Below are 15,393 nucleotides of genomic sequence, written 5' to 3'. Positions count from 1 at the left end.
TTTATAACTGACTTTCCCATTGTAGGGACCCATTGCAGTTGAGTTAGGAATCTGTAATGGAAATCCGTTGATTTTCCTCAGACGTACTTTGTACCTTCTGACGCCGTACCAGATCCCGAACTTGTCTAGTGGCTTAAAGAGAGGCTGTAGAATTTCGCAGTACCGGTTTAGGAAAAGCTCTACATCATGGTCCGGAATTCTCCCCGTCCAGAACTTAGCGAAAATGGTCTTTACATCTAGCTCAATAGAGGACTCGAGGACCCAGTCTTTCCACTTTGGATGTGAGGAGTGGGCGGACTGGACCTTCAGGAAACGATGGAGTGGAGGCAGTGGTGTAAAGTACTTAAGTAAAAATACTTGAAAGTACTACTTAAGTACACTGCTCAAAAAAATTAAGGGAACACTAAAATAACACATCCTAGATCTGAATGAATGAAATAATCTTATTAAATACTTTTTTCTTTACATAGTTGAATGTGCTGACAACAAAATCACACAAAAATTATCAATGGAAATCAAATTTATCAACCCATGGAGGTCTGGATTTGGAGTCACACTCAAAATTAAAGTGGAAAACCACACTACAGGCTGATCCAACTTTGATGTAATATCCTTAAAACAAGTCAAAATGAGGCTCAGTAGTGTGTGTGGCCTCCACGTGCCTGTATGACCTCCCTACAACGCCTGGGCATGCTCCTGATGAGGTGGCGGATGGTCTCCTGAGGGATCTCCTCCTAGACCTGGACTAAAGCATCCGCCAACTCCTGGACAGTCTGTGGTGCAACGTGGCGTTGGTGGATGGAGCGAGACATGATGTCCCAGATGTGCTCAATTGGATTCAGGTCTGGGGAACGGGCGGGCCAGTCCATAGCATCAATGCCTTCCTCTTGCAGGAACTGCTGACACATTCCAGCCACATGAGGTCTAGCATTGTCTTGCATTAGGAGGAACCCAGGGCCAACCGCACCAGCATATGGTTTCACAAGGGGTCTGAGGATCTCATCTCGGTACCTAATGGCAGTCAGGCTACCTCTGGCGAGCACATGGGCTGTGCGGCCCCCCAAAGAAATGCCACCCCACACCATGACTGACCCACCGCCAAACCGGTCATGCTGGAGGATGTTGCAGGCAGCAGAACGTTCTCCACGGCGTCTCCAGACTCTGTCACGTCTGTCACATGTGCTCAGTGTGAAACTGCTTTCATCTGTGAAGAGCACAGGGCGCCAGTGGCGAATTTGCCAATCTTGGTGTTCTCTGGCAAATGCCAAACGTCCTGCACGGTGTTGGGCTGTAAGCACAACCCCCACCTGTGGACGTCGGGCCCTCATACCACCCTCATGGAGTCTGTTTCTGACCGTTTGAGCAGACACATGCACATTTGTGGCCTGTTGGAGGTCATTTTGCAGGGCTCTGGCAGTGCTCCTCCTGCTCCTCCTTGCACAAAGGCGGAGGTAGTGGTCCTGCTGCTGGGTTGTTGCCCTCCTACGGCCTCCTCCACGTCTCCTGATGTACTGGCCTGTCTCCTGGTAGCGCCTCCATGCTCTGGACACTACGCTGACAGACACAGCAAACCTTCTTGCCACAGCTCGCATTGATGTGCCATCCTGGATGAGCTGCACTACCTGAGCCACTTGTGTGGGTTGTAGACTCCGTCTCATGCTACCACTAGAGTGAAAGCACCGCCAGCATTCAAAAGTGACCAAAACATCAGCCAGGAAGCATAGGAACTGAGAAGTGGTCTGTGGTCACCACCTGCAAAACCACTCCTTTATTGGGGGTGTCTTGCTAATTGCCTATAATTTCCACCTGTTGTCTATTCCATTTGCACAACAGCATGTGAAATGTATTGTCAATCAGTGTTGCTTTCTAAGTGGACAGTTTGATTTCACAGAAGTGTGATTGACTTGGAGTTACATTGTGTTGTTTAAGTGTTCCCTTTAATTCTTGGGGTCATAGGCAGCATTCCTCCTCCTCCAAACACGGCGAGTTGAGTTGATGCCAAAGAGCTCCATTTTGGTCTCATCTGACCACAACACTTTCACCCAGTTCTCCTCTGAATCATTCAGATGTTCATTGGCAAACTTCAGACGGCCCTGTATATGTGCTTTCTTGAGCAGGGGGACCTTGCGGGCGCTGCAGGATTTCAGTCCTTCACGGCGTAGTGTGTTACCAATTGTTTTCTTGGTGACTATGGTCCCAGCTGCCTTGAGATCATTGACAAGATCCTCCCGTGTAGTTCTGGGCTGATTCCTCACCGTTCTCATGATCATTGCAAATCCACGAGGTGAGATCTTGCATGGAGCCCCAGACTGAGGGAGATTGACAGTTATTTTGTGTTTCTTCCATTTGCGAATAATCGCACCAACTGTTGTCACCTTCTCACCATGCTGCTTGGCGATGGTCTTGTAGCCCATTCCAGCCTTGTGTAGGTCTACAATCTTGTCCCTGACATCCTTGGAGAGCTCTTTGGTCTTGGCCATGGTGGAGAGTTTGGAATCTGATTGATTGATTGCTTCTGTGGGCAGGTGTCTTTTATACCGGTAACAAGCTGAGATTAGGAGCACTCCCTTTAAGAGTGTGCTCCTAATCTCAGCTCGTTACCTGTATAAAAGACACCTGGGAGCCAGAAATCTTTCTGATTGAGAGGGGGTCAAATACTTATTTCCCTCATTAAAATGCAAATCAATTTATAACATTTTTGACATGCGTTTTTCTGGATTTTGTTGTTGTTATTCTGTTTCTCACTGTTCAAATAAACCTACAATTAAAATTATAGACTGATCATGTCTTTGTCAGTGGGCAAACGTACAAAATCAGCAGGGGATCAAATACTTTTTTCCCCTCACTGTACTTTTTACTCCATACATTTTCCCTGACACCCAAAAGTATTCGTTACATTTTGAATGCTTAGCAAGACAAGAAAATTGTCTAATTCCCACACTTTATCAAGAGAATATCCCTGGTCATCCCTACTGCCTCTGATCTGGCGGACTTACTAAACACATGCTTCGTTTGTAAATTATGTCTGAATGTTGGCGCGTGCCCCTGGCTATCTGTAAATTTAAAAAACAAGAAAATGATGCAGTCTGGTTCGCTTAATAAGGAATTTGACACTTTACTTTTAATACTTAAGTATATTTTCACAATTATATGTATTTTTTATACTTAAGTATATTTAAAACCAAATACTTTAAAACTTTTACTCAAGTAGTATTTTACTGGGTGACTTTCACTTTTACTTAAGTCATTTTTTATTAAGGTATCTTTACTTTTACTCAAGTATGACAATTGGGTACTTTTTCCACCACTGAGTGGAGGTTATACCTGCTCAGGTCATAGCCTCCTCAGTTTCTCTCCAAGTGGAAAAGAGTGATGGAGTGCGTGGTCAGAAGTGAGTGATGTTGTTATTGAAACTTGTGTGCAGTTCGCCTTTATAAAACCATAAAATCACTCAGAAGTGAAATCAATAATTTTCTTGATTCATACCTTGTTTTATTACTCTGGTTTTCCCATGGAGAGTGTATGTGGACCTACAGCGTGAAATGCAGATAATACTCACTACATTTTCCTGAACTGTCCCCAAGACCTAATAAGAAAACAACCAATCATCGGAGGTGTATTCCACACATATATGGACGCGTTTATTACTCTCTTTCACATACAGAGAAGATTTCTCGCAGCTATAGTTAATTTTGCAAAGCACCAGGCACTCTTTGGGATATCTTGATTAGCATGATGAATAGTAAAGACTTTCAACAGTGACAGAACATCCAGAGGTGACATGGGTTTATAGGCACACCTAGTGGTTATAGTTTGCTAATATTCCAGTTTCCTATGGTAATGTTATAATTTTATAGTAACTTCCTATTTCAAAACCATTAATGTGGAATGTGACAATTAGGTTTTAGTCATGTTTGTATAAAAGCAATCAAAACAATAAAGTGATTTGTGAGTATCAAAAATACATGTCAGGAAAGAATTAACATGCTAAATTTTTCAGATTATGGTATGAGTCCAAAAAAAATTCTGCTCTGTCTCTTCATGTGCACATCGTGCACTGGATGAACTGAGAGTGAGAAAGAGAGTGAGAGCGAGAGAGAGAGAAAGAGAAAGAGAGAGATTATAATACTTTACATTTAAACCGGGGCGATTTACAGTGCATACAAAAAGGAAGAGGATATGAAAAAAAAAAAAGACTTACATCATCGTATGGAAATGTGGCCATTCCCTGTCCAGCTTGGTCCCGCTTCCGGAACAAATCTGTAGCAAACATACAGAGATAATGGTCAAACAATGATAAAAAACAACACATACAACGGTCATACTGATAATGGACAAACTGATTAAAACAGTCCACACACCAGTCAGGGTTCTGAGTTTTACACAACAAGCTACGTAGTCATCAAAGGTGATCTTCCCCTGAGAACTGAATCTCTTGATGATGCCGTTCATGGCTTGTGGGCTCAGCCTGTAGCCTGTAACACACAAACATACATGTCAAATTAACATTTCTCTCTCATATTGACTCTATTGATCATCACTTATTGTGTACACACATACAGCGGGCTCCAAAATTACTGGCACCCCTGACTGGCAATGCACAAACAATACTTACATTTTTTTAAACAATATAATTTTAGAGATAAACTCAAAATACCAACATGTGAGAAATACTGTACTTTATTAATGTTTCAATGGAACCAACCAAAATACCAAAATAAATGTCACCAAAATCAAGGTTTCATAATTATTGGCACTCCTCATTTAGTACTTAGTGCAACCACCTCTGGCAAGGATAACAGCATGGAGTCTTTTCCTGTAATGTTTGACAAGGTTAAGGAACACATTTGGAGGGATTTTGGACCATTCCTCTATGCAGATCCTTTCAAGATCCTTCACATTCTTGGGTTTGTGCTTATCAACTGCCCTCTTCAACTCAGCCCACAGATTTTCGATTGGATTGAAGTCCAGTGACTGAGATGGCCATGGCAGAACATTGATTTTGTTGTCACATAACCATTTATGTGTGGATCTTGAGGTATGTTTTGGGTCATTGTCTTGTTGGAAAGTCCACCTACGGCTAAGTCCCAGCCTTCTGGCAGAGGCAACCAGATTGTCAGCCAAAATTGCCTGATACTTGGTGGAATTCATTATGCCATCAGTCTTAACCAGTGCTCCTGGACCTCTGGAATTAAAACAGCCCCACCATCATATTTCACCATGGCTATGAGGTGCTTCTCCTTGTATGCATCTCTGTTTCGACGCCAAACATGCCGATGCTGTATCTGACCAAAACGTTCAATTTGGGTCTCATCTGACCAGAGCACCTTCTTCCAGTCATAATTTAAATTATGTTTGGCAAACTCCAAGCGCTTGCGTCTGTGTCTTGGGGTCAGAAAGGGCTTTCTTCTGGCAACCCTTCCAAAGAGCCTATGGTTGTGGAGGTGGCGTCTGATGGTGCTTTGTGAAACCCCAAGACGCCACCAAGGCCTGCAATTCTTTCACAGTGATTCTTGGGGATTTTGTTGCTTCTCTCACCATCCTCCTCCCCAGTGGCGGTTTTACACGGAGGCCGGGGGAGGCCCGTGCCTCCCTGGAAATGTCCCTGGCCACCCCTGTGGCCCCCCCGTGCTGACCAAATAAAAAATTATGAATTTATAACTATTTTACACGCGAGCGCCAAAAGCGGAACTAATGCAACGCTCTACACGGCAACGTTCTACACGGGTAAATTAGAGTGGCGCACCCAAAAACTGTATCCTGCCATCTGCCTGCCTGCCACGTGTGGTGCTGCTTCGGTGAATGAGAGCTCAGCAACTACTATTTGCGAGAGGAGCTACGATTTGCAGGAGTCGAAGGTAAGTAAAACGATTTAATATCATAAGTGACTTGTTGTTCTTGCACATAGCCTACATGTTCCTTTTGTTCCTCACACATAAATCAAATCAAGTTTTTAAATGTCTGGTCTCGATTTGTTTAGAAATGTAATCATATCTAAGCAAACTCATCGAAGCAGAAGCAAATATCCAAATGTTAGTAGGCTATCCTTGCTAGGTCTACACAATGTTGTGATGTTAACCACGTAACTTCATCCGTCTTGGCTGTTGCATCGCGATAACAAATACATTTTTAGTAAAGTAATCAACAGGTTATCTGCCAGTGTTAAGTAGGGAGGGATGGTTAGGTAACAAAATGTAATGCATGCCCCTACGTTTTTTCTTCTTCTAATAGTTATCATGAAACGAGGAAGGGACATAAAGTCATTTTTTGCCCCAGCAAACAAAAAAGTGAGAGAAACAAATCGAGGTTTTGAGAAAGTTGAGGAAGAGGGAGAGCCAGCATGTGATGAAAGTGAGGGGTCTGACAAAGAGAGGGAAATTCCAGAGGGTGAGGAGGATGAAGAAGAGGGTGAGGAGGATGAAGAAGAGGGTGAGGAGAATGAAGAAGAGGGCGAGGAGAATGAAGAAGAGGGTGAGAAGCATGAAGAAGAAAGCATACAGGGACAGAGAGATGAACAGCCAGAGGGACAGCAAGTGGATCCATGTGGATCAAGTACTGCACCATCAGGTTTGTGATGAGGAAGGTTCTTACTATTTGCAAAGCAATGCAATTACAATGTAATGGTAGGCCTGCTGGGTGTCCTTAAAATGCTGCTTTCTGATGTTAATTCTTTTTTGTGTCAATATGGCTCTGTTTTTTTTTTTTAAGTAAATACTTTGCCTACATTTTGAAATACATGCAGATATACAGTAAATAAATGTTGTAGTTGTGCCCTATGTTTACTGTCCATCTTCTTCAGATATCAGCAAGTCTAAGTATGACGTACCAGTACAGCCGAACTTGAAGATATTCCCAACCACACTGATGGGGGACAGAAGACGAAGCTTCAGACCAAACTGGTACACTACTCATCCATGGCTTGAGTATTCTGTAATGACGGACTCTACATGTTGCTATGCATGTAGACATTTTAGCACACCAAATGCCCCAGACACCGTTTTTGTTTCAACACCTGGTTTTACAAACTGGAAAAAGGCAACTATGAGAAATGCAGGGTTTTCACTACATGCAAAGTCTGAACGACACAAGTGTGCAATGATCGCATGGAGGGATTATCAAAGAGCTGTTAGAACTGACGCAACACTAACAGATCTCCTTGACAAAGAACACACTAAACAAGTACAAGAAAATCAGGCATACATTAAAACAGTTGGGGAAGTGCTGTTGCTTACAGCTACACAAAACATAGCACAAAGAGGACATGATGAATCTGAAGGGTCCACTAACAAAGGAAACTTTAGGGAAATTCTTAACACAGTTGCTAACCACGACCAACTTGTTAAGAGAAGATTAACTTCCATTCACAATGCAAAGTACACAAGCAAGATCATCCAGAATGAGGTTTTGGGTTGTTTGGCAGAAATGGTTCGGTCTGAAATCATAGAAGAAGTGAAGAAAAGTGAGGTTTTTAGCGTCATGGCAGATGAAACAAAGGATATTTCAAAAAAAGAACAGATGTCCTTCACACTCAGGTACTATTACAATGGGGCCATTAAGGAGAGTTTTCTCCATTTTGAATCTGCAGAGAGGTTAGATGCAGCAGGGCTTACTGGAAAAATAGTACACTTACTGGAACGTTATGGCCTGGACTACAAAAATAACCTCGTAGGCCAAGCGTACGATGGCGCTGCCGTTATGAGCGGTAAGCATTCAGGGGTTCAGGCAAGGATCAAAGAACAGGCTAAATTTGCCTTCTACGTCCATTGTAGTGCTCATTGTCTGAATTTAGTGTTAGTTGATGTAGTCAAAAGTGTCCCAGAAACGGAGGAGTTTTTTTCTTTGTTACAGAGTCTTTATATGTTTACTTCTTCCTCATATGTGCACCCAAAATGGCTGTCTCTCCAAAGAGAAATGTATGGCAGAACCAGAGAGCTGCAACGTTTAAGCGACACACGTTGGTCATGCCGATTTCTAGCCCTATGTAATATCATGGACACTCTACCTGCCCTTAAAAGACTACTGCAAGAGATTGCTCAAGAACGTCATGGTGAAAGAACTGTTGAGGCCCGAGGTCTTCTTGCTCAAATTGACCTAGAATTTGTTGTGCATCTTGTTACTCTGCGTAAGTTGTTTGGGGAGACAAAGCTATTGTCTGACATGTTACAGTCACAAACTGTTGATCTGTCAAGTGCTGTTGACTTAGTAAATGCTTTAGTCCTGACATTGAAAGACCACAGGCAGGAGTCTTTCTTTGATGAGTTGTGGGATGAAGCATTGAATATTTGTGAGCAGTGTGATTCTGCAACAAGGTCAGTGGCGAAACGTCAGAAAATGCTGAGCTCTAGACTCAGTGGCTACTGCACGCTAAGCACTGTTGGTCAGAGGGAGGTAGAACGTGACAAAGATATGTTTCTCACATCATTTTTCTATCCTGTAATTGACAGCATGCTCAATGAGTTGAACAGACGTTTCTCCAATACAAACTGTGAGCTCATGAGAAGCATACAGTCTCTCAGTCCCCAGAGTGATACCTTTTTAAAGGAGAGCAATGTTTTTTCATTTGGCCGTTTGTATAATGCAGACATTGATGATTTAGGGCATGAGCTCCATCAATTTAAGAGAGTTTTGGACAGAAAAATACAGAGTGGTGAAGTCAAAAAGCCATGCAGTACAGTTGAGCTGGTTTGTTTTATTGAGCCATACAGGGAAGTTTTCTTTGAGCTCTTTAGACTGTGCAAGATTGCTGTAACCCTTCCTGTAAGCTCAGCCTCTTGCGAACGCAGTTTCTCCACACTGAAACTGATAAAAACCTTCCTGCGGTCCACCACTAGTGATGAGAGACTCAGTGATCTTGGTGTCCTGAGCATAGAGTCCAGAAGGGCCAAGGCTCTGGATCTTGATGTATTTGTGGACCGTTTTGCCAGACAGCACAACCGCCGTATCCTGTTGCTGTAGTGTATCTATATGATATATACGCTAGTAGCGTATGAGTGCCGCTGTGAGGAAAAAGAGATATAATGAACAATAAAACAACAAGCTTGAGCTTCTTAAGACACGGTGGGTTTATCTGTTCTCAATACCACCGGTAAAATGAATGGAGTTAGTCTGGTGTCCACATGAAGTTATGTGTGTAGACAAAGAGTCTGGTGTCCATATGAAGTTACATGTGTAGACAGAGACAGTCTGGTGCCCATATGAAGTTAAATGTGTAAACAAAGACAGTTTGGTGTCCATATGAAGTTACATGTGTAGACAGAGACAGTCTGGTGCCCATATGAAGTTACATGTGTAGACAAAGAGTCTGGTGTCCATATGAAGTTACATGTGTAAACAGAGACGGTCTGGTGTCCATATGAAGTTACATGTGTAGACAGAGACAGTCTGGTGCCCATATGAAGTTACATGTGTAGACAAAGAGTCTGGTGTCCATATGAAGTTACATGTGTAAACAGAGACGGTCTGGGGTCCATATGAAGTTAGATGTGTAGACAAAGACAGTCTGGTGTCCACATGAAGTTACATGTGTCTACTTAGATGAACCCACCGTGTCTTAAGAAGCTGAAGCTTGTTTTATTTTTCATTTTACATCATCTATCTTTTTTTCCTCACAGTACCAGTAGTTCCACACACTACTAGAGTGTATGTATGTTTGTATGTATGTATATATATCCCACCAATCCTCTCTCAAGAGGTTTTCAAAAAGGGGCAAACTCATGTCTCAAGACCTGCTTCTGTTGGTTCCCCTCTCCTGCCTGTAACTTTCCATCCACATCCCCAAAGTTGTGTGGCACATTATGACATCACTCCATTAAGTGATTGCTGCATGTACTGCTCTAAGGAAACACACCTCTCTCTCTCTCTCTCTCTCTCTCTCTCTCTCTCTCTCTCTCTCTCTCTCTCTCTCTCTCTCTCTCTCTCTCTCTCTCTCTCTCTCTCTCTCTCTCTCTCTCTCTCTCTCTCTCTCTCTCTCTCTCTCTCTCTCTCTCTCTCTCTCTCTCTCTCTCTCTCTCTCTCTCTCTCTCTCTCTCTCTCTCTCTCTCTCTCTCTCTCTCTCTCTCTCTCTCTCTCTCTCTCTCTCTCTCTCTCTCTCTCTCTCTCTCTCTCTCTCTCTCTCTCTCTCTCTCTCTCTCTCTCTCTCTCTCTCTCTCTCTCTCTCTCTCTCTCTCTCTCTCTCTCTCTCTCTCTCTCTCTCTCTCTCTCTCTCTCTCTCTCTCTCTCTCTCTCTCTCTCTCTCTCTCTCTCTCTCTCTCTCTCTCATGATTTTATTCTTTTGAATTATCTCTGCCAAACATCTATGTACTACAAATCTTCAAGCTCCACAGATGTTTTATGGCATCCACTAAACCTCTTTAGATATTTGTAAATTATACAGTGTGATACCTTTCAACGAAAGTTTATTTTATTTTTTACCAACTATGATTTTTCCTTTTGAAAACAAGCAAAGCAAGAAAAAAAAGAAACAAAATCACTCCAATCATTGCACACTTGTGTCGTTCAGACTTTGCAGGTCCAGCTTTGACATGATGATCTAACTAACACTAATATTGTAACTAATATTGTAACTGAAATATGTATGATCCTATGATGAGCGATTGCTTACTTCCCTTTCACTCTTAAAAAAATTACTGAAAAAAAATGTGTATAAAAAGGTATATGTAGTATATGTTTGTTTAGTGAGCATTCATGCTGTCATTTTTTCCTAATGTGAACTATGGTGGAAATGTGCTGTCCTAAATGGACTTGCCCATATATGTTGTAAAGCCTTTTTTTGTACACCTGCTCATCAACTGACAGTGAAGTACACAAAGACACAGACACACACACACACACACACACACAGACACCTGTAATATTCTTGTTTTCATGTTGTTGCTGATATCCATCAGTGTTGTTCATATTGCTACATTGTGTTGACATGATTGTTGCTTTTAAACGAATGTTAACTTAATGTTTATTGTCTGTATCCTATTGGACTACTGGATGTTAATGTGTAACACGTTTCCCTGTTTATGTGCTTTAGCAATACTGTATGTCAATATGGTCATGCTAGTAAAGCCTCTTTGAATTGAATTTCTTTTCTGATTTGGTTTATTTTACCTAAATGGATACAGGGTAGTGTGTTTTGTTTATAAATCACTCAGAAAGTTTTCTTTCTTAAAACAAAATGTGGAATCAACTGTCCACAGTAGTGGGGCTTCCATAAATAGGAAATGGCACATTGTTGTACCCTTTGTTGTATCCTGGAGTTTTGTTCACATTGAATATGAACCCTGTATTTGTACCCTGTACTTTTAAATTTTTTTTATTTTATTTATTTTTTCATTTTTATGCCACTATCTCTCTTGCATCTGCACTCTTGTACAAAATACGTGTTATAATAAATGTCATATGATTTTAAAGTAAAATAAAGTTTATAATCTTTGAATATCATGTGTTGCCAGTTTTTTTATGTGTGCCCCCCTGATTAAACACTGGCCCCTCCTTGGCCCCCCTAGTAAAATGTGTCTAGAACCGCCACTGCTCCTCCCTATCCTGGGGGGCAAAATGCATTTGCATCCTCTGCCCGTTAGGTTTTCAACGGTTCCATATCTTTTTTTTTATTTTTTATAATTGCCCTGACAGTGCTCAGTGGTATATTAAATTGTTTGTGGATCTTCTTGTAGCCATTACCAGATTTATGAAGGTCTACGACCATCTGTCTCTTTTGAACTGACAGTTTTTTTCTTTTCTTAATATATATAATATAATAATATAATAATAATAATAATATATAATAATAATAATTTTCTTCATGGTGTTGGATGACAAAGAGATATTGCATGCGTGTTACCTCATTTTTATACCCTAGTGAAACAAGAAGTGATGTAATGGCTCAATATAGTTCCTTAAGGCTAAGATAAACTTAAATAAGTGGAATTGAATTCCTGGTTTAATTTTGGTAGATGTTATTTACAATAATCTTTAAGGGTGCCATTAATTGTGAAACAATGATTTGGAGGACATTGATTTTTTATTAAATCAATAAATGATTTTGCTGGGTTCCATTGGAACATTAATATAGTCCAGTATTTCTGTATGTTTATATTTTTTTAAGTATTGTTTGTGCATTGCCAGTCAGGGGTACCAGTAATTTTGGAGCCCACTGTATAAACAAATACACCCTTTGTGCTTGTACGTACCCATAGAAGTGACTGCCTGGTGCATCTCCTGGGGGTCCACGGTCCCACTCTGGTCACGGTCAATGGACATGAAGTGTTGTTTCCAGCCGTTGAGCACTGTCCACAGCTCCTTGAACTCATTGAAGCCCATAGTACAGGACATGTCTCTCTGAGGGGTTGCTTCAGTCAAGGAACAGAAACAGCAGTGACCTCACAACCTTACCTCTAACCTCAAACATGAATATAGACGGCTAAAGGTTTTCTGAATAATTTCAATGTCCTGATTTTATTGTCCTGATTTATCTAGTAGTTTTTTTTTCCAATTCAAGACATTGCTGTGGAACACAATGTGAGAGGACTTTCTGCAAACTCTCAGCGCACAAAACACTGTCACTTATGCATATTCCACCTCATATTATTGTACTGGTAGCTAGTGTGACCATAGTATTTTAACAACCTGTGTGTCTGTACTGACTGGTTAGTCAAGGATACATCCAGCATGTTGATCATCAGTCTGCAGGTCTCCAGGTTAAAAGCTGTCAGAGATAAGATAACAGTTAATCAAACCACAGTCAGCGCTCCATATAGTATAAAGAATAGAATTAAACAAAATATTGCATTGAAAAATGGCTGGGAATTAGTGGTTCCCTTCGGTCTTGTACATGGCGTTAACTCTTACGTTTGTAGCCACCAGAGAAGTTAGCCTGTGTGAGGCATTGCTGGAGCTCTTCCGCTGATATGTGCCCGTCCTTCCAATGTCAAAAGATGGAGGGGAAAAAATACTTATTGAGACCGAAACAATGCTTTACATTTTTAGACTACAGTATGCTGTTTTGACTGTGTTGAGATTAGCAGATAGCTTAATATGTTAAACTATAAGCCTTATTACCTGGCCTGCAACAGCAGCAAAAAATCCATAGAGAGGGTCTTGCTGCTGACCAGGGTATCCTCCAAAACCAGGGCCACCAGGAGGGTGGCCACCAGCAGGGGCACCTCCATACTGTGAGACAGACAATGATTTAGAGAGAGACAGACAATGATTTAGAGAGAGAAAGAGAGAACAGTAAACACTATAAGGTTACTATGAAACAGTTAGTGACAACATAGGTCAGGTGCCATGCAAGTGAACATCCCAATGACCCACTCTGAACCACCTAACCAATAGCCTTTAGACAACAGATAATCATGTCTCAAATCAGTGCATTGCCAACTTGCTCTGCAGAGGTCAAGGGGCTGAGAATGATTTCATATAGATTGTTTACTGCAATCAGTAGGTGTCAAACTGTACTTCGGCCAGCAACAACAAGACAGCGAGTCCCAGCTATTACGTGAACCTGACCATTCCCAGGGTTGGGTGAAATGAGTCAATCCAAAATCAGTATTTCCATCGATTTACACGCTACTGAACTGATTATACAAAGTGTAGGCCCTATAATCCATCATAGTATAGATAACATTGTAACATTTGCCCTTGGTGTAACCTTTTGATCAACTCAGATTGTTACATTGTAAGAGAGTCTCTGTTGTATCGAGCAAGGCCATCAAGTTTATTCGTCTCCCGGAGCAGAGGCGAAAGCGCATCAAGCATAAAATGCCTACTACGACTTGCCCACGGCAGCGATTCATTGGCAGGCAGGCCTACAAATTGTATTAGATACAACAAATAGTCTACTGTATTCGGAAAACACTGTGCAATATACGCTTGTTATATTATGTAGGATATTATACCCATTTGCAGTTCTACTTCCGGACAACTAAGCGTTCCTACCCATACCCATTTATCTTCATGTTTGTGTAGAAGAAACGTGTCTAAGATCTTACCCCTCCAGGGTATCCGCCTGCGGGAGCACCATATCCCGGATAACTCATTTCTATGAATTAAAAGAATAACACTGTGATAGAAACTGCCAATAAATAATCCCCTTCCCTGACTTGCCCTGCCCTGCTTTACACAAGGGGAGTGTCGGATGTCCTGCTTTACAATAAACAATGGGAGGGATTCATTTGAGTTTTAGGCTGTTGTCTTTGGGAACCTTTATTTGGAGTAAAAGAGTAGATGTAGTTGAACAAAAGTCAAAGTATAAACGTTTACCAGAGTATGTTTTGTTCAAATGAAATTAACACTCGAGGAAGTAAATGGTATATTCCAGGCACCATTCCAGTGTTCTGTTTCATTGACGTTCATCATCTCTAAAACCCGAGGTCAGCGCACTATTCCCTGATTGGCCTTGCATTAACATGTGACCGGCTGCCTGCCAATCATGTGATAATAAAACTTGTCAACGAAGATAAATGCAACGCTGACTGCATTTCTCAAAGTAATAAAATAGATAGTAGTACTTATAGTAATAGATTTGCATAGTGCCGACTTTAAAAATAATTTTTACACAAGTGAATATGATGCCAAATTGTGAATTGTCTCAATTGTTACTGTCTTACTATTGTGCTAAACAACATTATTTTCACCAGGCCAGCCATTGCATCGTGTATTGTATTTTGTGTATATGCGTGAGTGTGCACATGTTCCTAATGCTACTGCACAGCATTAACTGTCCCAAAGGCTAATAATGTTGTATTGAATTTGTGGTATGAACAGAATAGCTTTTTGTCAAATGTTCTTAGGTTCTCTCCTTCTCTCCTTTGTCCCTTGTGTCTTCAGATGGCCATGGCCTCACCCAAGAGTGTGTTCAGAACCGCTGGGGCTGGGCTGGTACAGAGAGTCCCTTTGGCCCTGTCCACACAGACCTAGTTAGCATCCAAAGCCAGAGTGACACAAGGCAGGAGGCCCCTGAAATGTGGATGGATGTCCCCCCACACCTGCCCTCCTTGGGTGCTGCTGATGGAGAAGAATCATCCCAGCATTATTTAGGCAGTCATTGGGGGAGCCACAGGACAGAGGGCCATGGTTGTGTTTGTATGCATGGACCAAGAAGATGTTGCCACAGTTGGGCTGGTTCCCCTCTCTTCAATTTCGGAGGTAAGTGTGTATGTGTCTGTTCATGTGAAAGAGGGTAATTATTCTCTATGATGATGATCCAGTATGGCTGCGATGTAGTATTTTCCTCTAATCAAATACTTCTGTTTCCCAGTGAGGAAGACAATGATGGTAGGAGTCGAGGTGGAAATAGTGGAGGAAGTAGCCTATGAGGACACAGAGACACTTGAAGTAATGTAAGTATTTAAATGATTCAAGGTCATTGTTAATTTACACATTGTTGACGCACATAAACATGAA

The 15,393-nt window shown here is 41.6% G+C and overlaps 1 protein-coding gene across 1 annotated transcript; it reads right to left on the bottom strand.

Moving 5' to 3' along the window:
* Window positions 1-3,610: 3,610 nt before the first annotated feature.
* On the bottom strand, window positions 3,611-14,142 carry LOC311140132 (sorcin-like). The gene is made up of 8 exons (XM_084175071.1): window positions 13,980-14,142; window positions 13,048-13,158; window positions 12,838-12,907; window positions 12,651-12,694; window positions 12,180-12,327; window positions 4,362-4,475; window positions 4,202-4,260; window positions 3,611-4,066 (listed from the first exon to the last, which is right to left on the bottom strand). Exons 1-8 carry the CDS (start codon window positions 14,025-14,027, stop codon window positions 4,040-4,042), a joined length of 621 nt encoding a protein of 206 aa, XP_084031197.1. The 5' UTR covers window positions 14,028-14,142; the 3' UTR covers window positions 3,611-4,039.
* Window positions 14,143-15,393: the final 1,251 nt, after the last annotated feature.

This window comes from Coregonus lavaretus (genome assembly GCF_964263955.1).
Source record: "Coregonus lavaretus genome assembly, chromosome: 13".
In the NCBI taxonomy this organism is placed as follows: domain Eukaryota; kingdom Metazoa; phylum Chordata; class Actinopteri; order Salmoniformes; family Salmonidae; genus Coregonus; species Coregonus lavaretus.
Note: the sequence above shows the minus strand (reverse complement) of the source record. Positions and strands in the feature narration are given on the sequence as shown.